At 45.4% G+C, this 10,824-nt stretch overlaps 1 protein-coding gene across 2 annotated transcripts; it reads left to right on the top strand.

The window, feature by feature from the left end:
• Window positions 1–5,525: 5,525 nt before the first annotated feature.
• Window positions 5,526–10,769, top strand: LOC112891693 (protein INVOLVED IN DE NOVO 2-like). 2 transcript variants are annotated; one of them, XM_025958621.1, is made up of 7 exons: window positions 5,526–5,676; window positions 7,575–8,491; window positions 8,620–8,801; window positions 9,087–9,176; window positions 9,264–9,551; window positions 9,672–9,884; window positions 10,177–10,769. In XM_025958621.1, exons 2-7 carry the CDS (start codon window positions 7,597–7,599, stop codon window positions 10,402–10,404), a joined length of 1,896 nt encoding a protein of 631 aa, XP_025814406.1. In that variant the 5' UTR covers window positions 5,526–5,676; window positions 7,575–7,596; the 3' UTR covers window positions 10,405–10,769. The 2 variants fall into 2 exon arrangements, with proteins under 2 accessions (XP_025814406.1, XP_025814407.1); XM_025958622.1 differs by lacking the exons at window positions 9,087–9,176; window positions 9,264–9,551.
• The last annotated feature ends 55 nt before the right edge of the window (window positions 10,770–10,824 follow it).

Below are 10,824 nucleotides of genomic sequence, written 5' to 3'. Positions count from 1 at the left end.
TATAGGCAGCCGCGATGGCCTCCGCGAGCCTAGCTACGGCCCATGCTCTTGGCCAGGCTCAGCCACCGAACCAGAGTTGATGGGCCACAGGATGCGCCGACCATGCAAGCTGTCCTCAAGGTTGCACGTCGCTGGTGACCCAAAGTCCAAAAGCTAAGTGATTAATCATTTATTAATTACTCAATCATCCATCTCCCGTTTGCTTGAATCTTTTGGTGTGAGCATGCGCATGCATGAGTGCACTCATGTAAGTACGCGCGAGCTCACCATTGTCCCATGTTGTTCGCGCAGGGGCTCATGCCCGCGCACGCGGCTGTCAGCTCAGCGCTGCACTGCCTAAGCTCAGTCCACGCGTTCAGAGCAGCTCAGGACGACAGCGATAGCCCGGGGTAGCACGGGACCAAGCCCTCAGAGCCGCGTGGTTGCACATCCTCGGCGATCAGACTTCACCTCATTGGTTCCGCGAGAGCTTCTGAGCTCGCGCAGCAACGCGACCTTGTGCAACAACGACAATGGCAACGACGATGCTCGGCCATGGGCAACGGCGATGCCAAGCAACGGAAACGCAACACGATGGCGACAACCATACGTTGTAAGTTGCAGTTTACGTGAAGAGTCAATTCTAAATTGCTAACCAAAGCCGACTCCGGTCGCTCTAAAGCTCGCTCCGGCGGCAAAGCCGACTCCGGTTGCACTAATGCTCGCTCCAGCGGCAAAACTGACTCCGGTCGTACAAAGCCGACTCCGGTCGCACAAAGCCGACTCCGGTCGCACAAAGTCGACTCCGGTCGCAAAGCCGCCTCCGGTCGGACTAAAACCCGCTCCGACAGCAAAGCCGACTCCAGTCGCACTAAAATCCGCTCCGGCGGCAAAGCCGACTCCGGTCGCACTAAAGTCCACCTGAGGGCTTGCATGGACGGAAAGCCGACACGTACGTACATGAGGCTTGATGCATTTGCGTACCTCATGTACGTATCCCTGATACGCCCATGCACGTAATTATACTAATCGCACTGCCAACCGGCCGCATACATGTGCCTCCATATGCGAGGCGCATGAATGGATCAATGCGCTCGCGTACAACGTGGTTGGCAGCTTCCCCAGGCATTTATGTGCAGCCTTGTTCTTCAGTGACTATACCCGGGGGACACGCTTGAGCAAGGGGCAGGGCCCCACCATGCGCGGCGCCATGACCAAAGGCTATCCCGGGCTCCCTGAAAGGCCGTACGGATGCCCCCCAGGTCCCGGCATCTCAAGTGGCTGCTCCTTGAAATCCAAACCCATGCCCGTCTACCTCAAAGGAAGAGTGGGCCCACACCTGAAATTCGGAGTCCTTGGCCACATGTGGGGTTGGGGGCTACTGTCTGCGCCAAGGGAACGGGTGTTCCCAGCGCAAGTGATTAGTGGAGACGCTCGCCCACCACACGAGGGCTGAGCCACAGGGTAGACCCGCCTGACTCTCGGGTCCCGGGAGGCCAAAATACCCCGGGATACTAATATGAAAGGACCGTAGGATGCTGGACCACAGGGTAGACCCGTCTGACTCTCAGATCCTGGGAGCCCAAAGGACCCCGGGATACTACTATGAAAGGACCCCGAGAATGAGAAGCTGCCTTCGCTCCGAAGGAAGCGCTCTGACAGCCGGTAGGGCGGGCGGTACTAAATAGCCCCCTGCATGCTTGCAGGTGGATGGCCTGCATACATGCATGCACCAAGATAGGACAAGACAAGACCAAGAAGAACTCATCCACAGGATACATGCATGCATGAGCCGCATGAAAGTGTGTGCTCAGGTACGTGTACCTGTACGCATTAAAAAAGGAGGCCCATGCATGAAGGGCATGCCAACTGTAGAGGCAACACCTCGTTGGTTCTCTGTCTACAGCCCGTTACGGGGATCCCTCTTGGACTATAAAAGAGGAGATCCGGGGCAGGAAAGGGAGGCTTTTGGCTTGAAAAATATTCCAGAGCTAGAGAATGAGCTCAGTTCCCGTGTACTCTCTAGTTCATGGAATCCCACAAAATATACAGAAAAGCAGGACGTAGGGCTATTATCCTCCGGAAGATCCGAATCTGGGTAAAAAAATCTCTCTGTGCTCACCATACGTGCTGCTCAAGAAGATCAGTGTGTTCAGCCCCTGACCGAATCTCTAAACAGGGTTCCACGAATCCCCGCTCATGGTTCTCACCCACCGTCAGATCCCAAATGTTTATCTTCCTCGTGTAGGCTCCCCTCGATGATCGTGATCCATGTGTACATCAAGCTCCTAAAAAAATCATATGACAAAAAGATATGTACTTCAAAAGACAACACATATATGACAAAACATATATGAATACTGGGTTATTTCAAGACCCAAGTGATGAGTTAGTATAAGAATTAATCTAAAATCACCACTAATACCAAAAACATGTCACAATCGAGCACCAACACACCAATGTGGTGGGTCAGGATAGGGAAGGTAAGAATTAGGAAACAGCCCAAGGAGGAATTATCCAAGGTACACACACTCCGACACTCTAATAGTCATCAGACACACTATTTAGTGGCGAATAATTTGCTCCTCCTCCTAACAGATTCTTGTGTCTTGCACTTGCAATGCCTTCACATCCAAATCCACATATGTTCTCTAGCTCCATCTTCGATGCATTGGATCCGGATCGGCATCCTTGTCTGTCTCGCTCGCTCTCTAGTGCCTCTCTCCTTGGCGGCTTGGTGCTGTCCCCTGCACTGGACTGCGTTGTAGCGGCGTGTACCTAGACTGATCTCTCTTATTGGTAAGGAACCCTAGTGCATGCCATTTAGATGATTGGACATATCGTTCTTACAAATGAGTTTCGAGCACATGTTTTCTTCCCTAACCGGTGGCTGAGAGTCAATCGAACCCAAGAGTCATGGATTTGTTGGCTACATGGCTCGATAGGCTCTTCCTTAGCATGCAATGTTGTTATCCTCCCTAGGTCGACCCAGTATGCCTATTGTACAAGGTGCGGATAGATCTGCCCGTGTTAGATGGTGGTGCTTAGGTTTCTTTTAAACCAAAGGAAAAACCGAATCTATATCATCAAAAGAACTAACTATTAGATATATACCATTAGAGAACCAATTCTAGATGTGTACCATTAAGAGATGACAACATTATAGGTTTCTACGGGTCTTATTTCTTCTGCCAGTGCGATGCTTGTTTAGATGCTTATTTTAGATAATGTTTGGTTGGAGAACAAGGTTGGATAGAATAGAGCTGTGTTTGGTTTGAGACATGGAATGGTTCTATTATTTATTTGGTTGGAGGGATCGGGTGAAATGGATATGTGCACAGTTAACCACCCTCATTGCGGGTCCTGACTGTTAGTTAATCTCGGTTTTCCATCCTTTTGTTCCTTGTCACCCCCACCGATTCGCAGCAAGCTCGTCCTTACCATTGATGGATCCAAGCTCGAGCACCCTCGCGAACAGCCGCAGTTGGTGAGGGACTGAGTGGGAGGGGTGCGACGCTCCAGCGGCGATGTGGGAAGGGTGGTCCCCCCTGCTGAGCATCCCCTTCTCTTGACTCTTGCATAGTCGTGCTCCCTTCTTCTCGAAGACGGTCATGTTTGGAGGTGCGTCTTTTCCCTCGTGAATGGAGCTCGCGCTATCCAAGTAGGATGAGGTCATTCGACTCTTTTTCTTATCTACAATAACATTTCTCCCATGAGTCAATCCATTTCTTAACCAAATACGGAGGTGAGACAGTTGATCCCATAAAAAAAGAAAAAAAAACCACCGGACGTGGGTCGTAACGGCTCCATGACGGCCCTCAAACGAAACGCTATAGCCGATCCATTATCTACGAACTTTCATTTTTTTTCTTTTGAAGGACATAAACTTTCGATTTTGCCGTTGCCAAAATGACTCAGGTGCTTGGTTAGGCTGCCCCGACACTATCAGACTAATATGTCTCGCGCGAAAGGAACAGGTGATTGGCAGCGTACTCCCCGACGATGCGTCTCCCCGGTGACGGCCTCCGTCCTCCCCTCCACAATATGTATCCCCATCTCCATCTTCTTCCTCTCTTATTTTCGTGGTTCTAAACCTGTAGGGTTTTTCTCTCCCGTAGTGCTGAGCAATCGATCCAGATTTGAGCCGTATTCTATTGACCCTATGTAATTTCTTGCAATTTGTACCTAATTTGATGGTATTGTGGGAGGCGGACACATGGCTTTGCAAAAGGGATAAATGAGTGGATGAGGGCCTGGAATTATTGTCGACTGGTCCTTACATTTGTTCTCCCTTCGATGTGGTTGTCACCCACCAAAATCTTGTTGTATACGACCTCCTGTATCCTGTCAAATGCTGCTGAAACGGGGGCTTGAGCGCAGCTCTACTGCTGCTCAAATCCGTTTCTCAACAAAGGGTACAATGGACAGAGTTAATGTTGAGTTAACGGAAGTGGTAAGCTGCTGAGAAGTGCATATCTAAAACTTGTTCTTTTGATGGTATAGATCAAAAGATTGGTTCTTTTGATGGTAATAACTGGATCCAATTCTCATTTAACTAGACCAAATGAATAGTTTATGGTCAGAAGGAATCAGGATCCTTATTGCTCCTTGTTTAAGTGTGTCCTCGTCGATATCTTATGATGGCCTCTGTATTTTGTTTGTTCTGACGTAACCGCCCAACTCTGTTACCCGGACACGGCTGGAAGGGCATATATTGCGCGGGTATATTTTATTTCTGAGATTACAAGCGCTGCCTAGATAGGCGGCTCTATTAACCAAACATGTCTACCGGACCTTTCGCCAAGAGAACTCCTTGCCAGTCTGTGTGCTTCATAATTTGCTTGCCGGCCTTCATGGATGAATTCAAAAGCTTAGAAATTGACTTTCCCTGCTTTGATTTCCTGGACGACATGTTTATAGGTTCCCATCGATTTTTCGTTCACTCCTGACGATGTTAGCACAATCGCCCGTCAGTCCGACTCAATGAAGAAGAAGGTCGCTAGCTAGGGATATCCCCTCCCTACAAGCCAGAGCTTCCAACGTCTCCGGCTCTGTCATATGCCTATTATGGTGAACATTGATCTTGGCCATGCCTTCTGGTGGAGGAATACAGGCATGTTTGGTTTGCTACCTAAAGCGCCATACCTAAGGTTAGCATGCTGCCACAGATGCGGCGCTCAAATCGACCGCCGCAGATGCGGCGTAAAAATTATGTGGCATGTCGATAGAACCGTATCTAACAAAGTGTGGCTATCTAAGTTTAACCGTTCACCAAATGCATACCTCTGGTGCTGTGACGCGTCTAAAATTAGATTGCGGTGCCTTAGGCAGTGAACCAAACACACCGGTAGATGCGCGTCTAAAGCTAGCTGTGACGCTAGCTTTTCTACTCTCCTTCTGATACGACGCGGGTAGGTACCCACCGAAATCGGGAAAAAAAATAAAATCACGAATAACTCGGTACGTGGGTCGGACACGCATCTGCACGTTTTCGGACACGGCCCAGCCCTCGAAGCACTTTCAACCTCCTCTATTCCAGGCCCTGACCCAGCCCCCCACGGCCACGCACAGACAGCACCCTCGCTGCCTCGCACTCGACGGACGCACGCAGGCGCCCGCCCGCGCGAGCGACGCCGCTCGCCGTCGCCGGACGAGGCGCCGCCCGCCGGCAAGGAGGAGCTCCGGCTGCAATCTCCGGTGAGTTTCCTGTTCTCGTCGTCCTTTGGGCTCTGGATTGATTTCTTCCTTCCGTTTCTTTCCTCTCTGATTTCCTCCTCCCCGATCTAGAGACCTCAGACCTGTTCTTGCTTTCTTCTGGAGATGGCTACATCGAGAAATGCTAGTGCTACTGCTGCAGGTGCTAGCGCAAGTGCTAGTGGTAGACTGGTAGTGTAGGATCTGCAGCCACGATCGATATAAAGGCTCCACTGTGGGCTCATGTTAACATTATAGAGAAGCCTAAATCAGGAGGCGTCAATGTTCTATGGAAATGCAAGTATAAGCTATGTTTGTTATGTACTGACTGCTATTTGCCTATGTTGAACCTCGATTTCTTATTGTTGTGAACTTTGATATGCAATGTTCTTTATTTTTCTTTTAAAAAAAATATCTGAAACGTATCCACGTATCGGAGTGTTTTTTTTTGGGAAACTGCCGTATCGGCGTATCCGTATCCGTGTAACTTAGCCGGTCAAACCTATGTGTTACTGCTTTTGAGTTGTTTGCCACTAGCAAGTGCTTGCACTCATTTTGACAGGTCTAGGATTGCAGTACCATATGATTCTAGACCTGCAAGCCAAAATAATGTGATTTTCCCCCACTGTAAACGAGTTGGTTGCCGGTGCTTTTGCAGCAGGAACCCGCAGTGTACACTAAATCAACATTTCAAATTCTATCGATTGCAGCAACTATCCTTAAAAATCTGGAAATTGCATTAATCCTCGTGAAATTGTAACTCAACCCTCATGATGCATATATAGCTGGTTCTATCATCCATAGAAGATCGTAAGGTGAACCAGCATCATCACCACCAACTTTATCTTTTACAATAAATATTGATGGTGCAACATCTTGTTATGTTAAATATTAACTTTTTTTAACGAACTTTGAGCATGTAGAGCCACAAGGAAATTCTTCATAGGAAACTCATCTGAGGACTTGCTTAGTGTCACTTGCAATATTGAGCATCAAACCCATCTTTCACTTACGAGGAGAAATCCTTTGATATTGAGCAGTTGTATTATTTGTCTGAATGGTTAGAGCATGCTGTTTCTAAAATTTTAAAGCTTAGTATGCTGTTTCTGTGCCCTGCTATTTGCTCTATGCTGTTTATAGCTGTATACTAACATTTTACTTTGTACTATATTTTCTCTCTTTCTGAAATAGGATTATTTGTTCTTGACCTTTTACTTTCATGTTGTTATTGATTTGCATTTGAGGTGATGAACTGATTATTTTGGCATGTTTACGCTTCTTTATGGATTAATCTAACTGAAGTTGAAGCTCTGTTGGACTTTCTGAATAATTTATATGGTTTGCAGGTGGAGTTTTTCTTTTAATGATCTAGCATTCTATTTATGGACAAATGTTTTGAAACTTTTAGCATGATGAGAAATTGCAATGTTGCTCTACTTATCTCTCTGTTAAACTATGCTGATTTTACAGTGTGCGTGTAGAATATGAAGAACACAGATGCACTAAGCACACCCAGTCTACTGGTGTACTGTCCAATTTGTCCAATTACTCAAATCTAGTTTATGGCATCTAGAATCAAATCAACAGACTATTATTTGTGTTATGAATAGCATATAATGCTTTTGGTTCCAAATGTTGTAGTGCTGGTTGCTGGGTTAACCCTTTTGGGTAAACGAGGATGAACGCCGAAGTGAATTCCTACCACATCTGTAGGGTCCTAGTTGGTGTCACCCATATGCTAAAGGGTGATAATATGTCCATATTCCATGCTTGCTATGTCTTTATGTATATATTCTCTAGTATTACGAGTTCTGATATGCTTAGTGGTATTTCAAAATGTAAAGAGTTCAAAATATAGACTGGATATTGTGTTCTTAATTTTCTTTCTTTTTCCTGGTTAGGTTAGCAAATTTCCTTTTGAAAATGGATCATAGTTCTGATGAAGATACGGAAATCAGTGATTCTGAGATTGATGATTATGAAGGCAAAATATATGCAAGACTGATGTCCGGAGATTTAAAGGTCAAGAAGAATGGAGAGAGTTATACCTGTCCCTTCTGCAGCAGCAAGAAGAAGAACAATTACAGCAAAAGTAGTCTGGTTCAGCATGCTTCTGGAGTAGGTGCAGCACCTAATCGACAGGCAAAAGAAAAGGCAACCCATCGCGCCCTTGTCAAACATTTGAAGAATGAACTTGCTAAATCACCTGAGCTACGGCCACAGGTAATTCCTGTTGAGCCTCAGCCTCTTCAGAACAGAGATGAGAAGTTTGTGTGGCCCTGGATGGGCGTCCTAGTTAATGTGCCTACTGAATGGAAGGATGGGCGCCAAGTTGGAGAAAGTGGAAATCGTTTGAAGGAGCAACTATCACACTTCTGCCCACTGAAGGTCATCCCTTTGTGGACTTTTAGAGGTCATACAGGAAATGCTATTGTTGAGTTTGGAAAGGACTGGAATGGTTTCAGAAATGCACGGACCTTCGAAAGCCACTTCGCAGCTGGAGGATATGGAAAAAGGGACTGGATTGGAAAAAGGAATCAAGGATCAGAGCTTCATGGATGGGTTGCGCGGGCTGAAGATTACAATTCTCCTGGGCTGATAGGGGATCACTTGAGAAAAAATGGTGACTTAAAATCTGTCAATGATCTTGCGAAGGAAGAAGCGCGTAAAACTGACAAACTTGTGGCTAATTTAGCTAACCAAATTGAGGTAAAAAATAGGTATTTACAGGAGCTTGAGTGCAAATACAGTGAGACAACTGCATCTCTTGAGAAGATGATGGGGCAAAGGGAACAACTTCTCCAGTCATACAATGAAGGTTTATCTTAATTTTTTTTGCTACTTATTTTTTTCCATAGAGATCTAGTTGTATATACAGTCTCTACCTTCTGCAGCTGCAAAGTTTCATTTGCTTAACGATCACTTAATAAGCATAGCCATTACCAGAAATTCGCAAGATGCAGCAACTAGCTCGTAGGCATTCTCAGAAGATCATTGATGAGAATCAAAAGCTGCGTTCTGAAATTGAGACAAAAATGAATGAACTTGATGTGAGATCCAAGCAGCTTGACGAGCTTGCAGCAAAAAGTGGTTATGACAGAAGGAACCTTGAGCAGGAGAAGCAGAAGGTGTGTGATTTCTCCACCTTTTCTTCATATCCCCTTTTTAACAGAATGGAAAGAGTTGATTTTCTGAGTGTCTTGTTAGTTTGTACAAGTAGATAATATTTATTTTCTGCTAGCAACTCCTTCATATTACTCGTCTTCACGTGCTTTCTTTGTTCAGTAAAATAACACTAGTCATCTTCATATTAGTTTGCACTACAGCACTAGGGTACTATAGTGCAGATGATTAGGCACTATGAGTTAGAAATATTCATTCAACTTATGTGCTTAGTTGTTGCTTGAACTCAGAATGCTATCAGATCCAGCCATCTTAAATTGGCAACATTGGAACAGCAGAAAGCTGATGAAAATGTGTTGAGGCTTGTGGAAGAACAAAAAGTATGTACTTGATCCCCTTTTTGTGGTATGATGCTTTAAGTTTTGAAGAATGGGTCTTATGATGGTTTTACTGTATGGAAACTGCAGAGAGAGAAACATGCTGCTTTGAAGAAGATTCTGATGTTAGAACAGCAATTAGATGCAAAACAAAAGCTTGAATTAGAAATACAGCAGCTGAAGGGAAAACTAAAAGTGATGGAGCATATGCCAGGTGATGAAAATTCGGCGTCAAAGAATAAAATTAATGAGCTAAGTGAGGCATTGCAAGAAAAGATAGATGAACTGGATGGAATGGAGTCACTTAACCAAACTCTGGTTATTAAAGAAAGCAAAAGCAACATTGAACTGCAAGAAGCTCGGAATGAGCTAGAAAATGTATGCTACCTTACATCAATTAACTGGTGTTGTTCACACTTCACTGATGAGATCTATGTGACTTATGTTGGTGATGAGATTTCATTCTATTCATTTTTTGTTCTAAAACATGCTATGCAGGGCTTGCTTGATATTTCAGGTGGGCAGTCACATATAGGAATCAAGAGAATGGGTGAACTTGATCTGAAAGCATTTTCAAAGGCATGCCGAAAGAAGTGCTCGGAAGAAGACGCAGAAGTTACTGCTGCATTTCTTTGTTCAAAGTGGGAAGCTGAAATTAAAAACCCTGATTGGCACCCTTTCAGGATTGTCATGGCTGATGGAAAGGAGATGGTATGAATCTTCATTTGCTACTACTTTCGTACACATCCCTAGCTTATATTTTTTGTTAGTTACTGATAATCCTATCCTGTCCAGTGAAAGTTGTTAATTTGCTTTTCCTGAATGGTTATATCCTGTAACTTGCATGGATATCTTTTCCCTCCCGCCCTCCCTGTTATCCTCATTCATTTCCTGTTTAGTGAACCATGTATCGTCGATCATTGTCCATTTTTATGATGCCTTGCAGTTTGTAAATGTTACCTGGGGTATACCTTGACATCAAGTGGTGCATGCTGTGCTGTAGGAAATAATTGAGGATGATGCAAAGCTTCGAGGACTTAGAGAAGAACATGGGGAAGAAATCTACATATTGGTAAAAAAGGCACTGTGTGAAGTTAATGAGTACAAATCTAAGGGTAGCTATCCCGTGGGAGAACTGTGGAACTTCAAAGAAGACCGAAAGGTGACCCTGAAGGAAGCTGTCCAGTTCGTCCTGAAACAGTGGCGAGCAAACAGGAGGAAGCAGCGCTGAGTTCAAATCTTCCACTGCCATGTAACTTGTTTGGCTTCCATCCGATCTGAACACCATGGTACTTCATCGCGAGTGCAGTTGATACCTGCAATACGGCATGATGAAGCATGGGACCACGACCGATTACCTATTCCTAGTAGAACATAAGTTGATGCTCATTGCAGTATCAGCATCAGGGTTAGTGAACCCTGGACGCTCTTATTTCGCCTATGTAAGTAGTTCTGTTGAACTTTGTTGTAGTAGTAATGTCTAGGATGCTCTCTTTGTGCTGGAAATTTAGCCGTGGAACGTGCAGACGCGTAATAAAGCATGCTTGGCCCTCTGGTTTAGCAGCTGAATTGGCTTACTGGCCTTTTGCCTTGCTTCGTTTTGCATTGCATTGTTTGGTGGTGCTCGGCTCTCTATTCGCACTCTCCATTT

Source organism: Panicum hallii, chromosome 5 (genome assembly GCF_002211085.1).
Source record: "Panicum hallii strain FIL2 chromosome 5, PHallii_v3.1, whole genome shotgun sequence".
In the NCBI taxonomy this organism is placed as follows: domain Eukaryota; kingdom Viridiplantae; phylum Streptophyta; class Magnoliopsida; order Poales; family Poaceae; genus Panicum; species Panicum hallii.
This window is presented reverse-complemented; position numbering and strand designations above follow the sequence as displayed.

What these genes read in the sequence shown, in the direction of transcription:
- LOC112891693 (XM_025958621.1), top strand. Translation starts at nt 7,597, where the DNA reads ATGGATCATAGTTCTGATGAAGATACGGAAATCAGTGATTCTGAGATT. An exon ending in TCTCCAGTCATACAATGAAG is followed by an intron (nt 8,492 to 8,619) that starts GTTTATCTTAAT and finishes AGCCATTACCAG; the next exon opens with AAATTCGCAAGATGCAGCAA. An exon ending in TGGCTGATGGAAAGGAGATG is followed by an intron (nt 9,885 to 10,176) that starts GTATGAATCTTC and finishes GCTGTGCTGTAG; the next exon opens with GAAATAATTGAGGATGATGC.